Genomic DNA, 27794 nt, shown 5'->3' on the forward strand with positions numbered 1-27794 from the left:
GGGCAGGGCAGGGAAGAGCAGAAAAAGCCAATTGCGTGAGGAATTGGCACAAAGGTTACGAATGTCTGAAAGCCCACAAGGGCAAATTGGGGATGCTCATCTTCAGGGTTAGGCCTAGATCAGTGGGACACATCCCCTGCCCGTTCCTAAGGGCCAGTGCAGATGCATTTTTGTACTCCCAACAGGGCTGTGAACTTGTGAGACACTGCTCAGCAGTGAAATCTTCTGCCCACCACAGACCGTGTGTGCATGTCCATGGAGGACATCTGTGCAATGCAATAGAAATCTGTCTAATTCTGTGACAATATAAACTTTAATTTTCTGAAAATAGAACATTTCTGGGAAGAGCACTTAGGGGTAATGCTATTTTCTTAACATCCAAAGAAGGAATCCCAAACATGGGGGCTTTGGGTAAGGAAACAACAAAAGCAACAGAGAAACCTCACTATGGAAGAAAGAATCTTGCAGATCCTTCATGGGAACTTGTTCAGGTAAAGAGGCTTCCTAGATGGCAAAAGCAGAGACTCAGTAATGGAAAAGAGGAAGGAAGGTGCTTTGCAGGGTCATAATTCACCTGCCCCCCCCCGTACATTCACAAGAATGAGCAACCCTGGATTTCTTTTGACAGATTGTGACAAGGTAAAAAGGCTTCTTAGAGTCTGTCTCCAAGAACGCTTGGAGACCACAGGCAGGGACCCTAAGCTCCTTCACTGATATCATCCAAGTTTAACATTTGTGGAAAAATAGGTACACACTTCTGCAACTGAACTTTTGAAATAATCAGAGGAATATAAACTATTTATTTACCCCTTTATTTACAGAAAGAAAAAACTTAAACTTCCAGCAAGAGAACCCAGCATGGTTCCTACGCAGCCCTGATACTGGCAAGGTGAGACTTCCCTTCTTTTTTCAGTAAATAGTGAAGGGTGGGGAACCACCCCTCAGATTATTTACAACTATTTTAATCAGGACTGTCTGATGTTATTGCTTTATCCCTCTAGAAATGGGATGCTCATTACTCTGTGTGCTGACAAAACACATGCACATACAATCTCACTTAAACAATAAAATCTCCTTTGATCCTAAAAAAGAAAGAAAGAGTATATATCACATTGTCTTGGCGGAACAGATGATCCACAAAGTTAGTACCAGTCAATCAAAATTTTCTTAAAAAATAATCAGTCAAGTTTCCTCTTTCAATATGGCAGTAAACATAATCTGTTTCTTCCTCTTTCCATTTCCCATCCTCAGACAGCAACAAGTCTTTTTGCAAGAGACCAGCCTATAAGTTCATCCGCTACAACATCCTCTCTTTGTTCATAAGCCAACAAAGAGCAGGTTGGTGTGCCCAATTCCCCAGCCAGAAGGCCAGTGTGTCAGGCACAGCACCGCCCCGCCGGCAGCTGGAGTGGGGGGTCAGCTCTGCAGCACAACTAGGAGACCATAACAGCCACAGCTGCGGAGGGGCGGAATGGATCCTGAGGAGTTGGACAGCCTTCTGCATCAGGCCCACCATGGACTATGGAGAAATTCTTCACACCAGATGGAAAGGCACACAGCAGTCAGGGCAGGAAGCAGCAGTAGTAGGGGAGAGGGGCGTGAGCAAGTTAAGGCTTCTTCTGTCTTCCAAGTCATCCAGACTTCCACCTGGAAAGTTGGGGGAGAAACACTATTTCATATCTGCTGGTGGAACAAGGCCTTCTTCACACAGTGCATAGTTAAACTGTGGAACTCTCACGGACAGGAGGCAGCGATGGCCACCAACTTGGATGGCTGTCAATGGCTTCCAGACACAGTGGCTCTGCTCTGCCTTCAGAGGCAGCAATACTTCTGAATCCCAGCTGCTGGAAAACGCAGGCGGGCAAGGGCTGCTGCGTTCGTAGGAGCAGTGCATCTTTCCCTCATTAGGGTCTAACTTAACCCGTGGGGAGAAATTGTTGCTCAGTGATGGAACACGTTTTGCATGCAGAGAGCTTCAGATTTATTCCTTCGCATCTCTATTAAAATAAGAGCAGGTGGCTGGTAATGGAGAAGAACTTTCTTTGCCACAGACTCTGGAGAGCCCCTGCAAGCCAAAGGAGGCCATGCTTTCATATATTATTATTATTATTATTATTATTATTATTATTATTATTATTATTATCATTATCATTATCATTATCATCATCAATAAATTATTACTATTATTACTATTGTTTAGCTGCTAACAACCCTCTTCAAATTCCTGATAGCCATCTTCAAATATCTCAAGGGCTGTTACAGGGAAGATGGAGCAAGTTTGTTTTCTCCTGCTCTGGAGGGTAGGACCTGAACCAATGGATTCAAGTTCTAAGAAAGGAGATTCAGACGAAACATCAGAAAAAACTTTTTGACAGTTCAACTGTGGAACAGTCTCCTTTGGGTGGACTCTCCTTCCTTGGAGGTTTTTAAGCAGAAGTTGGATGGTCCTTTGTCACAGCTGTTTTAGTTGAGATTCCTGCATTGCAGGGGGTTGGACTAGATGATTCTTGAGGTCTGTTCCAAATCTACAATTCTAGGATTCTACAAGTAACTTGTGTCTGCTAATTCCAACAGGCAGGAGTGGCCCATTTCACCACTTGAAGCAAAATGGGAATTTCTCCCTCCTTCCCCCTCCCCACCCCATCCCTTCCCTTCCACCGCAGGAGCCTTGGTGTCAGGGAACTGCCATCAGCTCAGAGGCAGGAGGTGGAAGGGCAGTTGGATTACAGGGAGCCGCCAAAGATTGTGAGAAGCAGCTTGTCCTCCGAGGAGGAGCGAAGCCATGCCTCCAGTGGGGAAAGGGATGCAGGGCTCGGAAGATGCAAGGGAGAGCCACAACACTGAACCTGAGCGAAGCGGGGGGGAGGCAGGTCCCCCCTTGCCCATGCCCTCTCTGCACAGAGAGGGGAGGCGTAGGATGGGGGTCAAAAAACTGCTCTGCTGGGGAAAGTTTAAGGACCACCCACTCCCAGATTCTGCTAGTGACTGAGCAGACATGGAAAAGAGTCGATCTGCATTGTGAACATTTTGGACAGATAATAAAGCCTTGGAAAGACACCAACAGGAAGTCTTGCCTGTTTGCTCTTGAGCAACCAGGCCGGCATTTATAACACTTGGCATTTGCAAAGCGTTGCTGATGTGTTTCTCTGCCTGCGGACAGGGAAGCCGAGTGGTGGCCCCTCCTGCTGGAACACCCCCTCTCACCAGTGAGAGGGAGACATTCTGGGAGCAGGAGAAGCAGTGGGGCAGGTGGAGAACCACCTCTTGCATTTCCGCTGCCTGAGCCGGGTGCTTCCCCTTGCCTCATAGGTGGGCCAGCTTTGTCAATTAGGGAGGCAAAAAGTTTTCCCATTCATAAAGTTTCCAGAAACTTACAGACTTACACATTAAATATCTGGGGGGGTATGACTGACAGCTAAAAACATTAGACTTTAAAATATATTTAAAGACAATTACATAAATACTTGGAAAGAAATACAGTGGTACCTCGGTTTTTGAACAGCTTAGTTCCTGAACAACTTGGAACTTGAACGCTGCCTATCATTCAAGTGTTCTTACAAAAGTCAGTGTTCTGGTTTGCAAACTTTGCTTCGGAAGCCGAACATGCTCCTGAACTTCCATTTTCACTGTTGAGCTGCTAATTTGCATTGCCCCATTGTAATCAAAGCCTTTTTCCTCCCATTTTCACTGTTGCACTGCTAATTTGCACCCCCCATTGTAATCAAAGCCTTCCCTTTCCAATTGCAGTGTTCTGAGGTGATATTTGGAGCTTATATTTGGTGCTTTTGTTTTTGCTATTTTTTGCATTTTTGTTTGTGTGGCTTTTTCGTTTGTGTGGCTTGTTCTTCATTTTATTATTGATTGATTGATTGATTGATTGATTGTGTGACTGCAGAAATGGATAAAAGCCCCCCATCCAAACATTGACTATCATCAGTGCAGGTAAGAAAAAAAATAATTTTAATTTTTATCATCTACAATACTTATTTTATAGTATAGTACATTGATTATTGCTTTCATTTTATGGATCAATGGTTTCGTTAGATAGTAAAATTCATGTTAAATTGCTGTTTTAGGGGTTGTTTTTACAAGTCTGGAACGGATTAATCCATTTTGCATTACTTTCTATGGGAAAGCGAGTCTTGGTTTTGGAATGCTTTGATTTTGGAACAGACTTCTGGAACAGATTAAGTTTGAGAACCAAGGTACCACTATAAAAAGAAATTTAGAGATTTCGGGTAGGATGAATTTATCTTTTTGGGGAAGAATATGAGTGATACCGGTGATTGGAAGTACAGGACACTTCAAGGAATGGCAAAAAGTTATTTCTAGATTTATCTGGCAGGGAACAAAACCAAGGATAAAACATAAATTGTTAACAGATGCTAAAGAGAGAGGAGGCTTCGCCCTGCCAGATTTTAAATTATATTATGAAGCGTCCTGCAGTTGCTGGATCTGGGAATGGATAACATTGGAAAAAGAACGATTGGCTTACCTGAGGTGTAGATTTATAAAATGGGGACGCTGGGGAAAGTGGATTGGGTATTTCCTCTCACATGACCTCAGGCAAGAGCAAAGACTTGTGGGAGGCAGGCATTTCCTCAGTTTTTCGGATTTGCCAAGCAGTAACGTTCACCAATGCACCAGAAACAATAATAGCAGCCTGCCTCCCTTCCTGGCTCATAAATCAATAAAAATAGAAGCAACAGAGTCAATAGTACCCCTCCTAAAGGAAAAAAATCAGTGCGACTGCAGACCATCATAGGGAGGGTTCCACTGTCCCCAGCATCCCCAATTCATAAATCTACACTTCAGGTAAGCCAATCATTCTATTTATTTCATGGGACGCTGGGAACAGTGGATTGGGACATACCACAGCACTTCCCAATCCGGCTTACGCACTGACTACAAAACTTGGTATACACTGTATGGCCAAAAGCCGCCTCAGCTGAAGACATTTAGTTTAACTTACAATGCCTAAAGACCAACTAAGTTAGTTCTTGGTATGAGCTTTCGTGTGCATGCACACTTCTTCAGATACACGAAGTGCTACTGGAAGGAAAAAATTTTTTTGTTTTGACTATGGCAGACCAACACGGCTACCTTTCTGTAATTACAATGCCTAGTGAAAGTGGAAGGAGGCGACCAAGTGGCTGCCCTACAAATCTCTATTAAAGTGGCATCAGCCATAAAGGCAGCAGAAGTCGAGGCTGAACCAGAGGACTGAGCAAAATATGAGATGGGTGGGGCAATTTCATAGTATCATAAGCTAAGGAAATGCCCGCCCTAATCCCTCTAGCTAAGGAAACTGAAGTGCCCTTTGCTCCTAAGGTGGAAGGATGAAAAGACACAAACAAAGAATTAGTGTATATACACTTTTAAGGCTCTGCGGACATCCAAAGAGTGCCAAGCCTTTTCCAACGGATGTTTTGGATCAGCACAAAAAGTCAGGAGAATGAGTTCCTGTCGAATGTGGAATTTTGTAAGATCTTTTGGTAGAAAGGAGGGATCTTCCACCTTCTCCTAATGGAAGATGCATAAATGCTTTGCTACCGACAAGGCTGACAGTTCTGAAACTCATCTCACCTGAGGTATCGTAACCAAAAATAGGATTTCAAAAGAAAGGGTCTTTAAGGAAATTTGGCATAGTGGTTCAAATGGAGGCAGTTGCAGTGCTGACAGAACAGAATGCAAGTTCCATGATGGAAAACGGTACTCACTGGAGGATGCTGTAACATAGTTCCTTTGAGGAAACGTTTGATTAGCAACGTTCTGTGACAGCGAAGAACAGCCAGCAGAACTTAAAGTCGAAGAAATGGTGGAAAGGTGACATTTTAAAGTATTGGGCCATAGACCATTTTGCAGACCATGTTGGAGATAGTGGAGAACTCTGCGTGGCCACAGCTTTACACTAGGAGGTAAAGGCTGACCATGTTGATTGATAAATACATCTTGTGGATGGACATCTGGAAGCTAGAATGGTGGAGATAACAATCTCATCCAGACCACGATATTTCAGTCTATAGCGCTCAAACGCCATGCAGTCAGGTTCAACCATTGTAGGATTGGATGAGTCAATGGTTCCTGGCGAAGTAAATACAGGAAGATGAAATGGTGGTGCCACTGAAAGCCTGAATCTCTGACAGCCAAGGTCTGCGGGGCCAGAATGGTGCAACAAGACCCACCTGAGCTGTTTCCAACCTGATCTTTCAGAGGACTCTCGGAATGATAGCTTGAGGAGGGAAGGCATACAATAATTCCTTCGGCCATGGTGTCATTAGGGCATCCCAGGTGTCTGCTTGGTTGTCTTTGAACCTGCCAAAGTAATGGGGTAGCTGACAGTTTAGCTTGTGAGCAAAGAGATCGACTTGTAGAGGACCCCAGCATTGTTCAATCTGAAGAAACTCCTGTTCATTCAGTATCCATCCCCCTTGATTTACCTGGGATCTGCTCAATCAAACTGTTTGCCGTCACCGGTGGTAAGATCTGCCGTGAGGCTGAGGAGTTGACTCTCAGCCCAACTGAAGAGAAGAGCCATCTCTTTCTGGAGAGATTCCAAATGGGTCTCTCCTTAATGAGATATGTGGACTTTTGTTGTTGAGTTGTCTGTTCAAAGTGATGGAGTTGAAGACGAGAGGAGAAGCAAACAATTGCCAGTCTGGCTGCTCTCAACTCTAGCCAATTGATGGAGTAAGTGGCCTTCGGAGGCATTGAGTGTAGAGAGATTAAACCTTGTAAACATGGTTACCTGAGTGCTGCAGGGATTTCTGAATGGAATGCCTTTCCAAAGACTGGAGGTTTGCGCAGCATGGACAGTTTGAGTTGAGGAGATAAGAGCAAAGACCTGGGCCAATTTTGAATGATCTCTCATTGATGCAGAAGTAAAAACCACTGCAGGGTTCTTGTGTGGTGTTTCGCTCAAGGTGTAATCTGAGAGGCTCACATGCAGAGACCTAGAATTGTTGACAGTTGTTTGGCTGCCATCTTTTTTGTCTTTAAGATTGAAGCTGCCGCTGTGGAGATTTTGCTGATCTGCTCTGGTGAAGAGTCACGAGATTTGAACCGTATCTAGCCGGGTACCTAAGTGAATGATCCTTTGTGATGGAGCCAAGCAACTTTTTTGTAGTTGATCAAGAAGCTGTGAGATTGAGGGTGATCTGCAAATGGAGATGAGCCTGTTGAAGGGATGTTGCCTGGAGGAGCAGGTCGTCTAGGAACGGATAAATATGAACGCGTTCTCTTCCAATGCCACAATCATGGACTATGGGAAATGGCACAAACATACATCTCTCCAATGCAGTCACAAGTGGATTGGGTCTGCAAGACGCAGAATAATAAGTGAAAATAATAATAAACAATTGAATCACTCCTTAACTAGGAGGTTCAGAAGCAGTCTATCAGTGCCTGCTCACTCCGTTGCCATGACTGCGAACTGGGAGGAGAATATATTGCTGAGGAATAATAACCCCAACTCCTTCTGCCGTACCACGAACGAGGAGAGTAGTCAATATGAAGCCTTAATGAAGCCTGAAATGATACAGAAAATAATGGCTAAAGGCTGTAGAAATCACCAAAGAAATGAGGTGGTGATTTGGAGCCAGCAGCCACTAAAATTGAGCTGCAATTGCAAAAAGACTTGGGTAGGATCCCACCCCCCCCATCTTTAAATCTGATAAATGTGGCAAAACGGAGCCAGAGCATGCAAAAAACGAGCATATTCAGTGACCGTGAAGGAGAACATTATACAAGGATGCTCTGCAAGAAAGTATACGAAATAAACTAAAAACAAGAAGAACTAAGGTTGCTAAGGGAAACAACCAGGGTCGGGAGGGATGAAATATTTTTGGGAGAGTGTGTGTGTGTATGCAAGACTCAAAGACGGGGTAAGTTGCTAAAACTAAGCAGGACTAGATAAAATAAAGCAATAATAAAATGAGATCAAAATTGAAAAACTTATCTGAAGAAGGAAAGCCAGGCAAAACAGACTGCTGAGTAAGGCAGGAGAAAAAAGACTGAGGAGGAAGTGCCTGCCTCCCACAAGTCTTTGCTCCTGCCTGAGGTCATGCGAGAGGAAATACCCAATCCACTGTCCCCAGCATTCCATGAAATAAATTGCAGATCTTTTAAATCTAGAAGGACACGATAATAGATTTGGATGGCACAAATACTTATGTTATGAAAAAGCAAAGGTGCATAAAGGTTTTCAGAACCACTTAATAACAAAATAAATTTTTATGATAAGGGGAAAATATAAAAACTTATTAGAACAAAAAACATCTTGGTGGCTTTAGAAACAATATCTCTGAAAAAATTGGCCGACTAGGAGGCGATAAGAGATTTATTAACGGATTGGTTACAGTATCACCAATTAGATTATATCTCTAAGACAGATAAAAAGAAAAGTTTTAGTTGTGAAATATCAAGATTTCAAAAACAGTTGTTAGAAAATAATGTTAAATTATTGTCCAAAATGTCTAGTTTGCTTTTAGAGTGGCATACAAACATGAACAAGTCAGTAATGATACACTGGGCAAAGGATTTGGGACATAATATCCAAATGGCAGATTGGGAAAGGTTATGGAAAACAGACTTGAAATTTACAGTGCACTGAAAGAAAACTATATGAAAATGATGTACCAATGATATCTGACACCTACTAAGCTGACAAAAATGTATAGGACAAGTACAAATACCTGCTGGACATGTAAAGAAAAAGAAGGTACCTTTTCATAGAATCATAGAATCATAGAGTTGGAAGAGACCTCAAGGGCCATCGAGTCCAACCCCCTGCCAAGCAGGAAACACCATCAGAGCACTCCTGACATATGGTTGTCAAGCCTCTGCTTAAAGACCTCCAAAGAAGGAGACTCCACCACACTCCTTGGCAGCAAATTCCACTGTCAAACAGCTCTTACTGTCAGGAAGTTCTTCCTAATGTTTAGGTGGAATCTTCTTTCTTGTAGTTTGGATCCATTGCTCCGTGTCCGCTTCTCTGGTGCAGCAGAAAACAACCTTTCTCCCTCCTCTATGTGACATCCTTTTATATATTTGAACATGGCTATCATATCACCCCTTAACCTCCTCTTCTCCAGGCTAAACATGCCCAGCTCCCTTAGCCGTTCCTCATAAGGCATCGTTTCCAGGCCTTTGACCATTTTGGTTGCCCTCCTCTGGACACGTTCCAGTTTGTCAGTGTCCTTCTTGAACTGTGGTGCCCAGAACTGGACACAGTACTCCAGGTGAGGTCTGACCAGAGCAGAATACAGTGGCACTATTACTTCCCTTGATCTAGATGCTATACTCCTATTGATGCAGCCCAGAATTGCGTTGGCTTTTTTAGCTGCCGCATCACACTGTTGGCTCATGTCAAGTTTGTGGTCAACCAAGACTCCTAGATCCTTTTCACATGTAGTGCTCTCAAGCCAGGTGTCACCCATCTTGTATTTGTGCCTCTCATTTTTTTTGCCCAAGTGCAATACTTTACATTTCTCCCTGTTAAAATTCATCTTGTTTGTTTGGGCCCAGTTCTCTAATCTGTCAAGGTCGTTTTGAAGTGTGATCCTGTCCTCTGGGGTGTTAGCCACCCCTCCCAGTTTGGTGTCATCTGCAAATTTGATCAGGATGCCCCTGAGTCCATCATCCAAGTTGTTGATAAAGATGTTGAATAAGACCGGGCCCAAGACAGAACCCTGTGGCACCCCACTAGTCACTCTTCTCCAGGATGAAGAGGAACCATTGATGAGCACCCTTTGGGTTTGGTCAGTCAGCCAGTTACAAATCCACTGAGTGGTAGCATAGTCAAGACCGCATTTTACCAGCTTCTTTACAAGAATATCATGGGGCACCTTGTCAAATGCCTTGCTGAAATCAAGGTAGGCTACATCCACTGCGTTCCCTTCATCTACCAGGCTTGTAATTCTGTCAAAAAACGAGATCAGGTTAGTCTGACATGTCTTATTTTTCAGAAATCCATGCTGACTATTGGTGATCACAGCATTCCTTTCTAGGTGCTCACAGACTGTTTGCTTAATGATCTGCTCCAGAATCTTCCCTGGTATTGATGTCAGACTGACTGGGCGGTAATTATTTGGGTCCTCTCTTTCCCCCTTTTTGAAAATAGGGACAACATTTGCCCTCCTCCAGTCTGCCGGGACTTCACCTGTTCTCCAGGAATTCTCAAAGATGACTGCCAGTGGTTCTGAGATCACATCTGCCAGTTCTTTTAATACTCTTGGATGCAGTTCATCTGGCCCTGGAGACTTGAATACATCTAAACTAGCCAAGTATTCTTGTACTATCTCCTTAGTTATTCTGGGCTGTGTTTCCTCTGCTGAATCATTTGCTCCAAATTCTTCAGGTCGGGCATTGTTTTCTTTATCGGAGAAGACTGAGGCAAATAAGGCATTGAGGAGTTCAGTCCTTTCTGTGTCCCCTGTTTGCATTTCACCATCTTCTCCTCTGAGCGACCCCACTGTTTCTTTGTTCTTCCTTTTGCTACGAACATACCCATAAAAGCCTTTTTTGTTGCTTTTAACCTCTCTAGCAAGCCTGAGTTCATTCTGTGCTTTAGCTTTTCTGACTTTGTGTCTACATGTGCTGGCTATTTGTTTGAATTCCTCTTTGGTGGTTTCCCCCCTTTTCCATTTTTTGTACACATCCTTTTTTAATCTTAACTCAGTTAAAAGTTCTTTAGATAGCCACCCTGGCTTCTTTAGGTACCTTCCATGTTTCCGTCTCATTGGTATTGCCTGAAGTTGTGCTTTTACTATCTCCCTCTTAACAAACTCCCAGCCATCATGAACTCCCTTTCCTTTTAGTACTACTGTCCATGGGATCTCACCCAGCACTTCCCTAAGTTTTATGAAGTCGGCTTTCTTAAAGTCAAGAAATTGAGTCCTAGTATGCTTGGCTGCTCCTTTCCGCTGTATAGTAAACTTCAGAAGAGCATGATCACTCGCGCCTAATGATCCTTCCACTTCTACCCCACTAACCAGGTCATCAACATTGGTTGGGACCAGATCTAAAATGGCTGTTCCTCTTGTTGCTTCTCCCACTTTCTGGACAATGAAGTTGTCTGCAAGGCCAGTGAGGAATCTGTTTGACCTTATGCTCATGGATGAGTTTGACATCCAACAAATATCCGGGTAATTGAAGTCCCCCATTACTACTATCTCCCTTCCTTTTGCATGCTTGGCCATCTGTTCCAGGAAGGCATCATCTATGTCCTCCGTTTGGCTTGGGGATCTATAGTAAACTCCCACAATGAGGTCACTGTTATGCTTCTCTCCCTTAATTTTGACCCAAATGCTCTCACTTTGGCTTTGAGGTTCTAAATCTTGGATCTCTTCACAGGTATACACATCCCTGACACATCCCTCCTCCTTTCTTGTCTGGTCTGTTTCTCTGAAATAGATTGTATCCCTCCATTATTACATTCCAATCGTGGGACTTATCCCACCAGGTTTCAGTGATGCCTATTATGTCATATTTAGTTTGCTGTACCAAGAGCTCAAGCTCATCTTGTTTATTTCCCATGCTTTGCGCATTAGTGTACAGACATTGAAGTCCATTAATCATTCCCCCGTGTCTCTTATTTAAGGATTTTTTCCTCCCACCACTAGGTCTGTGTGCTGTTTGCTCCATTTGGTCTATGACATTGGGATGATCATCTTCATCAATTGATAGACTCCTACCTTCAGGAGCACTGTCTCCCTCCCCCACATTAGTCAGTTTAAAGCCCTCCTGATGAGGTTTCTGAGATTTTTGGCAAAAACATTCCTCCCAACCATTGTGAGGTGCAGCCCATCGCTTGCCAGAAGTCCATCTTTAAGAAACTGCATTCCGTGATCTAAGAATCCAAACCGTTCCTGTTTACACCATTTGCGAAGCCAGTTGTTCACTTCCACTATTTTTCCCTCTCTCCCTGGGCCACGTCGTTCAACTGGGAGGACAGATGAGATGACAATTTGTGCATTTAATTGCTTCAATTTCCTGCCCAGAGCCTCGTAGTCTCTTTTGATCTTCTGGAGGCTATTGCTTGCAGTGTCATTGGTTCCCACATGAACCAAGAGGAAGGGGTATTTGTCAGTGGGTTTTATGATTCCTTGCAGTCGTTCAGTTACATCTTGGATTTTAGCCCAGGGGAGACAGCACACTTCCCGAGACATCTTGTCAGGCCCACAGATCACTGCTTCTGTTCCCCTCAGTAGGGAATCCCCTATCACCACTACACGCCTCCTCTTAGGTCTGGTCGGGGTTCTTCCGTGAGCTGTCCGTTCCACGGTCGCCTGCACATTCCCTGAGGACTGACTTTGCTGCTCGTCTTCATATACCTGATCGACTGTAATGAGGGAGAGATCCTCAAATGGAGTCTGCTCTTCGTCTTCCATGCTAGGGGAGAGGACATCAAAGCGATTGTGTATTTCTAAACAATCAGAGTGAAACCTGGGCCTCCTACTTCTTTGAGTCACGTTTCTCCATATATCTGGCTCCTGTGTTGGTGAACTAGCCTCCTTCTCAGGGGAGTCCCCTGTCTCCTCCTTGGTGGAGATGGTGTGCTCTGTTGCTTCCAAGAAGAGCTCCAGCTCTCTAATTCTTTGGAGCGTAGCTACACGTTCCTCCAGTTGCTGGACTTTGTCTTGTAAGAGGGCAATCAACATGCAATTGCTGCAGGTAAAGCTGCCTGCAACCTTTGGCAAGATGGCAAACATTGCGCAGGAACCGCAGGCGACTGCAGCTGTTCCCTCACCCTCCATCTTGAGAACGTGTCCATATGTGGTGGAAATGTAAGGTAATAAAAGCTTTCTGGGAGATGATATATAATGAAATAAAAAAAATGCTTAAAATAACCTTTCTTAAGAAACCAGAAGCTTTTCTATTAGGAATTACAGGTACCAACATTCCAAAGGAACAGAAAAGACTTTTCATGTATGGAACAACAGCTGCCCAGATGTTACTCACCCAGAAATGGAAAGAACACAAAGTCCCTACCAGAGAGGAGTGGCAAACCAAACTGATGGACCATGCCGAGATGGCAAAACTGACTGGAAAACTCAGAAACCAAGAGGACAAAACTTTATAGAAGAATGGGAAAAATTTGTAAGTTATTTAGGAAACCACTGTAAGCAGATGGAAACATTAGCAGGACTTTGATTTCATTTGTAGTGTAACAATTACCATGTATAATATGGATTGATATAAAAGTTGCAGTAGCAAAGAATATGTAGTAATAAATGCAGTGATGGCCAAAATTGGCCTTCCATCTGTTTTGGGACTACAACTCCCATCATCCCTAGCTAACAGGACCAGTGGTCAGGGATGTTGGGAATTGGTAGTCCCAAAACAGATGGAGGGCCAAGTTTGGCCATCACTGATTAAATGTTTAAAATGGGACCCCATGGAGTGGATTGGGGGAAGTCCTCAGATTTGGAGAAATCTCTATATATGGATATATATTTGGATACTTTTTATAACTTTGTACAGTCATACCTCAGGTTGAATGTGCTTCGCATTGAGCATGTTTGAGTTGCGCTCCGCGGCAACCTGGAAGTAACAGAGCGCGTTACTTCCAGGTTTCGCCGCTCGTGCATGCGCAAATGCTCAAAATGACGTCACGCTCATGCACGGAAGCAGCAAACCGCAACCCGCCCACGTGCTGTCGCTTGTTACGTTCGCTTCAGGATGCGAATGTGGCTCCGGAACGGATCCTGTTCGCATCCCGAGGTACCACTGTATTTGTAAAACCAACTAAAAATGATTTCAAAAAACCAAAGTTTCTAAAAAATGCTCGCCACCCCAGCATCTGGAATCCAGAGCTCCTCAATGAGACATTATGGCTGATGGCCCCATGTCACCCTTTCCCCCCTGCATTGGGCCACGCTCATTTGCTCTGCAGACCCTCTTCCACTCAACAGGCAGCTAACCCCATCACCGCCACTGCCGCCACCTCCAGACCTCGGTCGTCACACTTGGTTCTCGTATTGGCTCTGCCTCTTCTTGGACTTCAGCTCCTTCAGCCAATGTGGAGACAGCTCCTCCGACCTGGAATGCAGGAAACAGGCCTGGGTCACCCCCTTTACAAACAAATGCACATCCCATTCGAGGTCCTTCCATGAGAAATTCATTACTGGGGAGCTGAAATAAGGAGGGTGCCTGCATCTCGCAAGCCCATCTTCCCTCTGCCCTTAGCCCTTGTTTGGTCCTCTTTGCGCACAGGTGAGAAGGCGGGGAACACATCCTGGTTGCCCAAAGTTTCAGCAACACCTTTGGATTCAATCCTACTAATGCATCTAAAGGAGGATCTTTTCCCTCTGCACTGCAGCCATTGCTCCCTCACAGCTGATCAAGCTGAGCTTGGCTGGGGCAGAAGTTCGGAAGTCTTGCCAATGCAGCCCTGGCTGGTGATTATGGTCGCCTGAACCCAGAAAGACAAGGTGGTGTCGGCCCACTTTCCTCAGCAACTGCTTTGCGCTTCCTCCCACTGACACCATGAGTGAAGCCTTTGTTTGCCTTTTGAGATGCTGCCAGATGACCAAATCTGATAGAAGGTGCAGCGAACAGGATAATACAGTTCTGCTGGGTTATTCCTTATTGGCTTCACTCACAGAACAAGAAGAAAAAACTTAAAATACGGACATTGAAAATAGTAGCTTATCTGGGGCTGGAAACAGGGCAATCAAAAAACAAAGAAACTGCATGAGTCCCCCAAGTTTCCCCAAGAGGCTTTTCATGCCTTTTGAAAGCACACTTCTCATTTAAAAAATGTTTAAAGTGCAAAAACTCAGCAAAGTGCTGGTATTTATGTAAATACAGTCTCAAAACTGGGGACAAGAATAGGGTCTGTATGTAGTCTTGAATGTAGTACAGTGGTACCTTGGTTCAAGAACAGCCCTGTTTATGAACTATTTGGAATACGAATTCCGCAAAACTGAAAGTAGTGTTCCAGTTAGCAAACTTTACCTTGGTCTATGAACGTAAGCCAAATGGTGGGATGGCACCGGCGGCGGGAGGTCTCATTAGGGAAAGCACACCTCAGTCTAAGAACGGCTTTGGTTTAAGAACGCATTTCCAGAATGGATTAAGTTCGTAAACTGAGGTGCCACTGTATAAGCTGTAGAATTCCACTTCAAGATGTAGAATTTTAAAGTCACCAGCCCTTATGACTATAAAGGCATTTAAAGTATTTGGGCAACCCCTGCTGGAATCTCAGAAACCAAAAGACTTTTGGGAAGCTAGAAGGTGGGGCTTTCACAAGTAGCAAAGCAGTAAAATCTGCAGAAAAACTTAAAGGTGAATTTATCAGAATGTCACCCTGACAACAAGCCTCCTCACCTCTCTTCTTTCTCCGTGCCAACAGGCAGAACTCTGCCAGCAGGAACTCCAGCCTGAAACGGGAATTTTGGTGACTTGGACAACTGCACTTCTCCTGTTCCATCTGGTTCATGTCTTTTCCTGAGTTGAGCCTGGAGGGTGGCGAGAGGGGAACCCTCTGGTAAATGTCATGGTTGGATCACAAGTTTCACAAAAGGCAGCGTGAGAAAGGGACCCATCAGCAATGAGCTCACTCCAAGAAATGTCTAGCCAAGGGCCATCACCAGGCAGGGGTGGTTATGCATCATGTGGAGGGGCATATTTTTGTAAAGAAGCTGGTAAAATGCGGTCTTGACTATGCTACCACTCAGTGGATTTGCAACTGGCTGACTGACCGAACCCAAAGGCTGCTCATCAATGGTTCCTCTTCATCCTGGAGAAGAGTGACTAGTGGGGTGCCACAGGGTTCTGTCTTGGGCCCGGTCTTATTCAACATCTTTATCAACGACTTGGATGATGGACTCAAGGGCATCCTGATCAAATTTGCAGATGACACCAAACTGGGAGGGGTAGCTAACACCCCAGAGGACAGGATCACACTTCAAAACGACCTTGACAGATTAGAGAACTGGGCCAAAACAAACAAGATGAATTTTAACAGGGAGAAATGTGAAGTATTGCACTTGGGCAAAAAAAATGAGAGGCACAAATACAAGATGGGTGACACCTGGCTTGAGAGCACTACATGTGAAAAGGATCTAGGAGTCTTGGTTGACCACAAATTTGACATGAGCCAACAGTGTGATGCGGCAGCTAAAAAAGCCAACGCAATTCTGGGCTGCATCAATAGGAGTATAGCATCTAGATCAAGGGAAGTAATAGTGCCACTGTATTCTGCTCTGGTCAGACCTCACCTGGAGTACTGTGTCCAGTTCTGGGCACCACAGTTCAAGAAGGACACTGACAAACTGGAACGTGTCCAGAGGAGGGCAACCAAAATGGTCAAAGGCCTGGAAACGATGCCTTATGAGGAACGGCTAAGGGAGCTGGGCATGTTTAGCCTGGAGAAGAGGAGGTTAAGGGGTGATATGATAGCCATGTTCAAATATATAAAAGGATGTCACATAGAGGAGGGAGAAAGGTTGTTTTCTGCTGCTCCAGAGAAGCGGACACGGAGCAATGGATCCAAACTACAAGAAAGAAGATTCCACCTAAACATTAGGAAGAACTTCCTGACAGTAAGAGCTGTTTGACAGTGGAATTTGCTGCCAAGGAGTGTGGTGGAGTCTCCTTCTTTGGAGGTCTTTAAGCAGAGGCTTGACAACCATATGTCAGGAGTGCTCTGATGGTGTTTCCTGCTTGGCAGGGGGTTGGACTCGATGGCCCTTGTGGTCTCTTCCAACTCTATGATTCTATGATTTCAGGGATGGAGCACCCGGCTAGTGCATCCAGTCACCAAGTAATCAAGGAGCAGCTCGTGGAAAAGACCTGAGGAGGCCTTTGAGGGGAGACCAGGCTGAGACCAGACTGCCCTAACACTTACGACACCCAGCAGATCTCTGCAGTTTGCTGGACAGTCTCTCCTGCAAGTTCCCAAAACCCTACTCCACAGGAACTCAGGACAGGGCTTTTAGTGCAGCTGCAACTGTTCTGTGGAACAGCATCTCGGATGAGAGATGGAAGGAGTCCACTTTCTGGAAACAGCTGAAGACATTTTTGTTCCAACAGGCTTTCCCAACCAGATAAACCATGGACTTTGCCATGAATGCCTATTTTGTATGGTTTTAATCTTGTTTCAAATGTATTTGTTACTTTAGGACTTCCGGGTTAGCGCCATCGGCTAATGGCGGATTCCCTCCGAGCTCCGGAGGGAATCGGCTCTGCAGGATCCGGGTCTTGCCGCTGCGGCGTCACAGGGACCCTCAGAAATCACAGGCGCTGAAGCCTGTGAACCTGGTGACTCGGCGGGCACCATTTGCGCCCCCCCGACCCGCGAAGGAGCCTTTTTAAAGGCTTCGGAACGGGGGACGTGCTGAGAGTCGACTGCTTCTCCTGCGGAGTGAAGCCGCATGCCGTGGTCGGAGAGCGCTGACTTCTTCTTGTGAACAATTGGACTCTAAAAGCAACAACCCGTGAGTAATACGGAAATTGGATTTGTAAAGAAAATTTTTTTTTTGAATTAGACACGATCGGGGAAGGCGCAAATAGGAAGTCCGTCTCCCCGTCTTATAAATAATCTAAAGCAAGGAGTAGCTAACTAAGGTCGAGAGAATTTCTTCTTCTTTATTGGGTAAAAGACATTAATTTCACGATTTGGCAGTATAAGTAATTTCACTGGAGGATAAGAGCTAATTTTGAGAGCTGAAGTGCCACCCCCCCCCAGACCCGGGAGTGATCCGCGAGAGAGCCTGTTGAGGAGATATAGAAGAGTTGGTGACAGCTGTCAAATTAGCTGTCAAGAAGGAAAAAGAGAACTTTGTTTCTGCTGTCTCTGCTGGATATATTTGCTACAATTTGGTTATATTTTGTTGAAAACAAGGAAGAACTAACTTGATTTTTGGATTTGAACTGGAAGGAAGATAAAGTAACCAAAATCCCTCTAGAGGGGATTTTGGGACATTACAAGAATGGCTGAAGGAGGAAAAATTCAAGCTAAATTGGACAGAGTGTTTCTTCTCTTGGGAAAGTTACAAGGCCAAATTGATGTTTTGGCTACAAATGTTGCAACTCTGGACTTAACAGTAAACAAATTCATTGAATTTGATAAGGACTTGACTCATGAAGTCCATGCAGCTGGACAAGAAGAGAAACTTGAAAGATTTGAGAGTGTGGAGAAAGAGATATATGTTGTTTCTGAGGAAAAGGAAGGAGGAGATGTAATGTTGCAGATGACAAAGGAGAGCCAGAGGCCTGACATGATGGCTACAAAGGAAAATAAGTACTGGATGATGAAAATCTGTTTTGAATTGAAGATTGAAGAATGGAGAGATCTCCTTATGTGGAGATCTGAAGACCTACGGATTACAAATTTGATTAAGGTGAAAGTTGGAGCTTTTGGGACATTTGGACTTAAAAGGAGTAAGAAACAAGATTCGGGCTCCGCTTTTAAGTATGGAGGTCTGGCTGGAAGAAATATGGACCCTATCGGGACAGAGCTTCTCCGAGATCTGGTGTTTAATATTAAGGACTACCAAAAAAACTGGCAGAGAGGAATTGAGAGAGAATTAAGAGCCTCGGACGTGAGGTCTCCAGGCTGATAGTAGACTAAGACTGATGGACATTTGTTGGGGATTGAAACCGGGAAAGGGGGGGGGTTGGGAATCCAAAGGGTGCAGAATTATAATCTGGTTTTTTTATTTTGTTTTGTTATTAGTATGAAAATTGGGAAATTCGTGGAAGGGAATTTGGGTCGACTTTAGAAAAAAGTTTTAAGAATGAGCACTGATGCTTAAATACTGATGTTTATAAGTTAAAATTGGTTTTTTTAAAATGAATTAAATATAAAAAGGTCAAAAATTGGGGACAAGAACTTGTTGAATTAACAATTTGAATTGGAATATAAGAAGGGGAGGTGTGGGGAAGTCAGGGAAATATGTTATTGAAAATAAGGATTGTAAACTTTATGTGTTTTTAACTTTTTTGTTTTTTTCTTTTTTTGATTTTTTAATGTATAAAGGTGGAAAAACTCAATAAATATCTTTAAAAAAAAACAAATGTATTTGTTACTTTTGTGTTTCTAACTGCTTTTAATTATCTGACGTGTAAATCACCTTGAGATGGTGGTTTGGAAGGCAATAAATAAATTAATTGTAGCAATAATACAATAATACAAACGTTCTGACACGGTAAGGGGCAGCTTCCTAACTCTTCAGGCAGCGTGGAATGGAGGCTCACAGCACAGGGCATGGGCCTCCCAGCTGTCTACTGGGCATCCTGTTCCCAGTCTCCAGTCACTCGCCCCTTCCTCCCACACCGTTCCACTGCCTCCTTGCATGCAACATGTGAGGTACTCCATTTCCATAGCCCACCCTCAGGTGCCTTTGGGGCTCAGAATGGGCTCCATTGGTACCTAAAGTGCCCCCAAGACATTTCTCTTCTTGTGCTACCAAATTACATGAACTAGTACCCCGTGTTTCTCAGCGCAGGTTGAGGCAGAATCAACCTCTCCACAGTGTCTCTGAAATACACTCCACGACAGGTTCCCAATGCTAAGGACAAGTGTGTATGGGGGGGTGCACCAACATTCACCTTGAGGGCTGAGTGGTCCATCCCTGGAAAGACAGGGAGCCTCTGCAGCTGAGAGATGGGCGACCTCTCTGTTGGCTGTGGGTTTCCGTCCTCACCAGAGTCTTCTTTCTTGGCTGAGTTTTCTGCTTAAGAATGAGGATTACTCATGAGGCTTCAGACACTTTGGGAGGGAGGGAGGGAGGGAAGGCACAAAACACAGGGCTAGAAACCCACTGCTTGTCCCCCTCCCACCAGCAGCTTCTGTCTCCTTTCAAAGCAGTCCTTGGGATGACTTTCCAATCAATTCTCCCAAGCCAGAAGCACCAGAAAGCAGCTTGGTCAGCCGGGGGATGCGACTTCACCCTCTGCCATCTTTGCTCCTGCCCAGGCCTCTGTGACTTTGCTGACCAGGTCCCTCTGTCTCCAATCTCCCTGTGGTGGAAAGGTCAGGCACTGTGGCCCCAAGACTAGCCAAGGGCCCACTGCTGCTCCAACAACCACCCGCTTTGCAACCAGAGGCACCATGGGGGAATTCTGGGTCTACACAACCTTTCCTGACCCTTCCAGGTACAGAGATGACTGGAGAGGTAGCAGGGCAGCAGTAATAAGATCCTTGCTGGCTGGGAGGTGAAAATCAAGTTTAGCCTCCCCCTCCCTTCTTTCCTGCATTTGCACCTGGAGAACTGCAGCCTGTTGAAGAGCCAGAAGGCTGAGCCAGTGAGTCCCACAGCTACAGCTGCTTCCAGAGAGAAGCCCGTCGCATGGGCCATTGTGTTGTGGGTGGCAGCTGTGTTTTGGTCTGAGCACAAATGCAGCTTGGGAAAGTATGAAGTATGAATAACCGTGTGCTGCTAAATGGATTTACGTCCACATTTGTATTTACTATAGCTTTATTGTATTGTCTCTCATATTAATTTGTTCACCGTTTTGTGGGTCTTGGCCAGAAAACAGTATAGAAACAAGTGGACGAAGATGATGATGAAAGTCTCGGAGCCGCACTGATGGGTATTTCCAACCTACAAAGGCGGGAAGTGCCCAGTTCCATGTGCTTTTGGCTAAGGTCTCCCACCTCACCTCTCCCTCACAGTGAACCATCCAGATAGGAAGCTAGAGAGCATGTAGCTGCACCTGACAATGTATCCATTGGACACTATTCTAAGGGCACAACGACCAGGCACACAGCTCTGTGCTATCCAACACCCTTTCAACATGCTCAAGGATGGCAAGTAATCCAGGTTCAAATTGGCTGGGATCCTGCAGCTTGGCTCGCTTACTTGTATCACTCATGGAACTATTTGGCAGATTCTGGGGATTTGGGACAGGTTATATAGCACAGGGTCTGGTTATATAGCACATGAGTCTGACCAAACTGCGGGAGGCAGTGGAAGATAGGAGTGCCTGGCGTGCTCTGGTCCATGGAGTCACGAAGAGTCGGACACGACTAAACAACAACAATATAGCACAGGACACCTTCCCTCTGCTACCTGTGGAGCCCTTGAACAACCACGTGCTGTCTGCCTCTTCTGTCACAGAGAGCCGCTGCTCAGTGTCTCCCCCGGTGCTTCTTCTGAGTGAGTGGGAAATTGGGGCTCGGTGCTGGCGCCTCCTTTTGCTGAGCTGCACGCGGGTTTTCAAGACACTGGAGTCCAGCACAGGAGTTTGCTTTGAGAAGAACAAACACACATGCTGTCAAACACAGACCTGCAACACTGCCTGCAATGTGTCCCTCAGGGACATGCCTCAAGAACTTACCTCCAGGAAGGAGAAGTCTGGGCCGTCCCCTGCTAACGCAGGGGCCTTAGCCCCGTCTGCAGATTCTACATCTGTGTTGAAGCGGTCCAGACTGGTGCTCCTGTGGTCCCTGGAGGAATCGTGCTGGTCGGTTGCAGAGGCAGGATCTGTTTGAGAGGAGAAGGACGAGAACCGGCTGCTGGGGGGCTGTTTCCGGGCTGAAGCCATGTTGCTTTCTGAGGAAGGGGACTCTGGCACAAAGCTACGACAACCAAGGGGAACAGAGCAGTGGTTAGCCAGAGGAATACAAAGCAGGGAAGGCTGGGGGGTGACTGAATCACCCCCAAACCAGGAGACAGCTGCCTCTTGAAGCAGGCTGCTTAAAGCTCAACCTCACCTCCTGTGTTGGGAGGCCGGCCTTTCTTGTCCCCAGAACGGACTCAATGGCACAAACAACATGTGGAGTGCTATTTTCCCTAGAGGCCCACCCAGATGTTAAGATCAGCAGAGGGGGCCCTTTCGGTAGCTCCCTCAGGATTGCAGGGTGGGGGTGGGGGGCTGGAGAGGGCCTTCTCTGTTGCAACCCCTGAGTTGTGGGACCTGCACCATACAGCCTTGGGGAAATGCCGAAACCCTGGCCTTTGGCACCTGAGATGTGTATCTTTAGGATCCCTCTTAGTTCTGTGATTCTAAATTGTTTTAAACTGTTTTCGATGCTGTTTTTGAATGTTGTAACCTGCCCTGGGACCTTAGGGAGGAGGACAGTTAATGAATAACAGTAGTAATACTGACAATAACCTATTATCTCACTTGGCATTCCTCCTTTCTTGCCCCTTTCTTGCCACAGAGCACAGGAAGTGATATGTTTACAAAGCCAAGGAGAGGCAGGGCGTCCCAGGATGCCCTGCAACACTGAAGAGTCCAGGTACCAAGGAAGAAAACACTGACTGCATCTTGGAAGGAAGTGCAGAACTGCCATTTCGGAGTTTCCATGAAGAGAATGATGGACATTTTAAGAGAAAAGCCCCAGTGATCATACCCAAAGAACCATCTTGTCCCTTACTCTTTCCCCACAGTGGTTAGCCAGATTGGGAACCCACACACTGCATGCCCACAGGCTTCTATACACCAACATCAGACCAATGGTTCAGGTTGAAGGGATTACCTGGGGCTGCTAAGAAGCAGCAGAGGGGGCTGGAGGTATAAAGGAGTATCAGGCTTTGGAAAGCCTGGTTGTCACATGCAGGAGGCGTTTGAGAAGAATGGAAAAGCAAAGCCCATTTCAGCCTGGTCTCAGATGGCTAAAGACTGACAGCTCCCTCCATGGACCCCTATGGGACCTAGGCTGGCTTTTGAAACCCTGGGGGGGGGGTCTCCTCTCCTGTGAAGGGCTGTTGTCCACGGCAAAAGACAAAGGGGGGTGCGCACAGGGTCAGCAGAATTACTGAGCACTCTTTCTCTGTGCAACCTGTCTGCTTCCTTCCCTCAACTCTTCCTTTGCTTCAGCACCCCCCTCCCCACAATTAAGGTAAAGGTAAAGGTACCCCTGCCCGTACAGGCCAGTCTTGCCAGACTCTAGGGTTGTGCGCTCATCTCACTCTATAGGCCGGGAGCCAGCGCTGTCCGCAGACACTTCCGGGTCACGTGGCCAGCGTGACAAGCTGCATCTGGCGAGCCAGCGCAGCACACGGAACGCCGTTTACCTTCCCGCTAGTAAGCGGTCCCTATTTATCTACTTGCACCCGGGGGTGCTTTCGAACTGCTAGGTTGGCAGGCGCTGGGACCAAACGACGGGAGCGCACCCCGCCGCGGGGATTCGAACCGCCGACCATGCGATCGGCAAGTCCTAGACGCTGAGGTTTTATCCACAGCGCCACCTGCGTCCCTCCCCACAATTATTCACCCTCTATTAAGACAGATCTGAACTGGTCACTTGCAGAGGACCACGTGGAGTTAGGCAGGCTCCCCAGTCCCAGTTCAGCAATTGTTCTGGATGGTAACTCAGTGACATCCCCTAAAGGGACCCTTCCTGGCCAAATCAGCATTCCCAAATGGTTTCTAACGACAGCAGCAGAAGCGTGGCATAGTTTGACAACCTCCTGGGGCCTGGCTGTTCTTAGCAGGTGGCCACCTGGCTGAGACACAAACCACCCTCCCACCCCAGGGAAGGCTGCTCACGTCTGAACTCACCAACAGTGGACAGAAGCCTGAAACAACTAAGCATCATCTCACAGCACCATTTTAAGAGGCTGCTGCCTTAAAAAGACACTGAACAGGCATATTTCTCAAGCTCTGGTGCCGACTGACTGAGAGGCAGACAGGCCTTGAAAAGAGAACACTCAAGAACAGAATCTTTAGGCAGCTTCTTCTGCCCAGAAATGGCAGCACCAGGCAGCCAAAGGCAGCCTCTTCTCATCAGCTCTCCAGGTCAATTAAGACCACCTCCTAATGACCTCACCATTTGCAATGAAGGATATCTTTAACTCAGGGATCAGCAAACTTTTTCAGCAGGGGGCCGGGGACCAGATACGGCCCAATTGCCTCCTAAATCTGGCCCACGGATGGTCCAGGAATCAGCATGTTTTTACATGAGTAGAATGTGTCCTTTTATTTAAAATGCATCTCTGGGTTATTTATGGGGCATAGGAATTCATTCATTTCACCCCAAAAAGTATAGTCCAGCCCCCCACAAGGTCTGAGGGGAAAAGTTTGCTGCTGGAAAGGTTTGCTGACCCCTGCATTAAAGGATGGACCTCTGCCTGGAAAGATGGATAACTGATGTTTTACAGTGGTTCCGCTCCTTCCTCCTGGGTCGTGTCCAGAAAGTGATGGTGGGGGATGAGTGTTCAGACCCCTGGGCTCTCACTTGTGGGCTGCCTCAGGGTTCCATCCTCTCCCCCATGCTTTTCAACATCTATATGCAGCTGCTGGGAGATCATCAGGGGGTCTGGGCTGGGTGTCCATCAATATGCAGATGATACCCAGCTCCACCTCTCTTTCAAATCAGAACCAGTGAAGGCGGTGAAGGTCCTGTGTGAGTGCCTGGAGGCGGTTGGAGGATGGATGGTGGCTAACAGATTGAGGGTGAATCCTGACAAGACAGAAGTACTGTTTTGGGGGGAACAGGAGGTGGGCAGGTGTGGAGGACTCGCTGGTCCTGAAAGGGGTAGCTGTGCCCCTGAAGAAACAGTTGCACAGCCTGGGAGTCATTTTGGACTCACAGCTGTCCATGGAGGTGCAGGTCAATTCTGTATCCAGGGCAGCTGTCTACCAGCTCCATCTGGTACACAGGCTGAGTCCCTCCCTGCCCGCAGACTGTCTCGCCAGAGTGGTGCATGCTCTAGTTAGGAGAGTCTACCACTTCCTGAGGGAGATTGTTCCACCATCGAACAGCTCTTACTGTAAGAAGTTCGTCCGGATGTTTAGTCGGAATTCCTTTCTTGTAACTTGAAGCCATTGGTTCAAGTCTTACCCTCCAGAGTAGGAGAATACAAGCTTGCTGCATCTTCCATCGGACAGCCATTCATATATTTGAAGAGGACAATCATATCTCAGTTCCCTCTTTTTCAGGCTAAACATACCCAACTCCTTCAAGCGCTCCTCATTTGGCTTAGTTTCCAGACCATTGATCATCTTGGTTGCCCTCCTCTGCATATGTTCCAGCTTTTCAACATTTTTATTAAATTGTGGCACCCAGAACTGGATACAGTATTCCAGGGGTGGTCTGACCAGAGCAGAATAGAGTGGTACTATTACTTCCCTTGATCAGGACACTACATTTCTGTTGATGCAGGCTAGAATAGCATTAGCTTTTTTTGCAGCTGCACCACCCTGTTGACTCATGTTAAGCTTGTGGTCCACCAAGACCCCGAGATCCTTTTCACATGTACTGTTAGTAAGCCAGGTGCCTTCCATCTTTTATTTGCGCATCTCACTTCCAGTTTCCTGCCGAGCGGAATGGCAGCGTGGAACTGATCGCTCTGTAAATAGTGTTCATTCCGAGGCTTGCAGAGACAAGAGGGAAGCGTGCCAGGGCTAGGCACCCCCCCACACACAAAGTTTCACTGAGGTTAGTGAAGTGTTGAGTGGTCCATCAGAAGCACCAAGCTCCCACCGCCCACCCAAGAACCTTGCTGAGGGGGGGTGGAGTGCAGTGGAGCGCACTCCAGGCTTCATCGCAGCTCTGCCTGCTGAAGTCACAGGCTGCCGCAGCAAGCAAGAGATTTGCATAACAACAATTGAAGCTGAAGAACAATAAGCAGTTTAAAAGTTATTTTATCCAAATAAAATTAAATTTGCCAAACAGAAACTAAAGAGGAAGTCAACTTCCGTTTTCTGGCAATCTGCCAACTGCAAGGGAAGGATTTGTAAGTGCTTAAAGGACAATATTGGACGCTTCTATGGTGAGAACTATATTTTCTGGACTTCTGCTTGAGGCGCCACGGAAGATGGCTGAAAATACCATCACTCTGGCTCCTACGGGGTAATTAGAGGCTGAGATGGGAGTAATCAGCCTCCCAAAATCTTCCTGGGGTATGGGAAGATGCAGTGTCATCTGCGGATGCCCAACAAACCAGCCCCAATTTCATAAAGAAGGAGGGGGTGAGGGCACTGGATGGAAAGCCCCCAAGGGAGTCTGGATCTCCCAGACGCTGTCTCTGCAAGCGCACCAAGTTCCATTTCTTAAGATGAAAAACTGGATTTAAGTTTTGGACATGCTTCGAGTGAGGAGGGGGAAATTATTCTGCCAATTAAGCCAGCCACTGAGATACGGAAAAAGGATAACATATAAGTTGGTACGTTGAACGGAACGGAAAGGGGGGGGTAAGCCTTTTTTACTATTGTATTCTGATTTATTATGATACTTGGCAAAAAACAACAACCCAGAAGAACCGTTTACATCATTTATAGCAAGCGAGACTGAAAAGTTTTCTATTTGTTGATATAAATATGTCTCTAAAACTATAAACTGTGTGGAAATAATAATATTATATAATTAAAGCTTTTGATCTTTGAATTGCTTGGAAGAAGATAAAAGATTCTCCAACTGTTGATATTAGAAAAAAGCAGGATCTCATTAGCCGCTGGAGGATGTTAAAATTTTTTGGATGGTTTCCTAGATTGTGTTGGAGGATTCATGACACATTTTTAATTTGGAAAACCACCATGATGGAATAAGACTGAGCTGCAGAATTATAAATAGTCATAGGGGGAGGTGAGCCTTTAATATGCTACTGTATTTGTACTTCAAGTCCGATTTGGTAAATCTCCCCTAGAAAGGCTAATGTTTGATGCAACCGGTCTGGGAAAATTAATGAGCAGACGCTTATAACTGATTACATCGGAACTGAGAGAAGATGGCGGCTGCCAGCAGCGAAAAGACTTTTGGATTGATTCGGCAGAAATACCAGCATGTGAGGAGATACTGCAAAGGACAGAGGGGTATCATACACATAAAATTCACACAGAAACACATCATTTTACTTCAACTCGCTTGTGGAAACAACTCAGAGGCCATGAAAGAAGGAAAACAACAGGAAGATTTAAAGGAACTATTAGAAATGACTATCAAAAGCAGTCTGAACTTGAAGCATGGGAAGTCCCAATAAAAAATTAATAACTCAGCAGAATATTTGGATTATTTGATGTGTATATGTATAATTTGGAATACTTAATGTGATTTGATTGGATTGTTAAAATGGAAAACTTAATAAAAATTATTATTTTTTTAAAAAAAAGAACTATTTTTTTTCTTTTTTGGAATTTAACAGGATTGGTTTTGACACTAAACTTGGAAGGTGCTCTATTAGTCCTGATTTGGAATAATATCCTTTAAATTGGAGCTTGACAAAAGAGCACCGGGTTTCTGGATTTTGGATTAATAACACCTGGATCTCCACAATCAGACCCAAAGCTAAGCAGGTGAACACTCACCCAACTCTGGGAGGGACCCTCGGGACAGGAGAGTGCCTGGAATTAGCTGGAGGGCATACGTTGTGAGAAATACCGTATTTTTCCCTCTATAACACGCAGATTTTTTTCTCCTAAAAAGGAAGGGGAAATGTCTGTGCGTGTTATTGAGCGAATGTGTGGTCCCTGGAGCCAAATGGCGCGAGGGGAGGCAAAAAAAATCAGGCAAAAATCAAATCGCGCGTCTCGGAGAAGGGAAACCTGAAACCTTCTTTCCTGCATTTTGCCTCAGGGTCTTACTGCCCACCCTCCTCTGTTTCGTTGCTGTGTTTGCTCAAACGGAACAAAGAGCAGGGAAAGCCCCTCCCCTCCAGGCAAGCAGAGGGGAAAGCAGAGTGTAGTCTCTGTGCTCCGGTGCTGCTGAAAACATGCAGGAGGGAGAGGGGGGGGGAGCGAGCTGGCTGGCTTGGGTGGGTAGGTGAGGGAAAACTTTTGCCTTCCTTTCCTCCCTCCCGTTAAACCCCTCTCCTGCTTCTCTGCACACCCCTCTCCTGCTCCTTGTCCCTTCTGTGTTTTTCCTTCCCTCCCCACTTAAAATGTGGTTAAAAAGCATGGAT

General features: G+C 45.8%; 1 protein-coding gene across 3 annotated transcripts in view; it reads right to left on the bottom strand.

Annotated features, from left to right (window-relative positions):
- Positions 1-793: 793 nt before the first annotated feature.
- KIAA1671 (KIAA1671 ortholog) overlaps positions 794-27794 on the bottom strand; it is an 84428-nt gene continuing 57427 nt past the window's right edge. For all 3 annotated transcript variants that reach the window (XM_053363259.1, XM_053363258.1, XM_053363260.1), the window contains exons 3-8: positions 21289-21529; positions 21021-21198; positions 19558-19682; positions 15331-15461; positions 13923-14040; positions 794-1647 (exon numbers count right to left, since the gene is read on the bottom strand). In XM_053363259.1, the coding sequence (XP_053219234.1) occupies positions 13962-14040; positions 15331-15461; positions 19558-19682; positions 21021-21198; positions 21289-21529 (754 nt within the window). In that variant the 3' untranslated portion in view covers positions 794-1647; positions 13923-13961. The remainder of the gene's footprint in view (positions 1648-13922; positions 14041-15330; positions 15462-19557; positions 19683-21020; positions 21199-21288; positions 21530-27794) is intronic.

The sequence above is a fragment of the Podarcis raffonei genome, chromosome 13, assembly GCF_027172205.1.
Source record: "Podarcis raffonei isolate rPodRaf1 chromosome 13, rPodRaf1.pri, whole genome shotgun sequence".
In the NCBI taxonomy this organism is placed as follows: domain Eukaryota; kingdom Metazoa; phylum Chordata; class Lepidosauria; order Squamata; family Lacertidae; genus Podarcis; species Podarcis raffonei.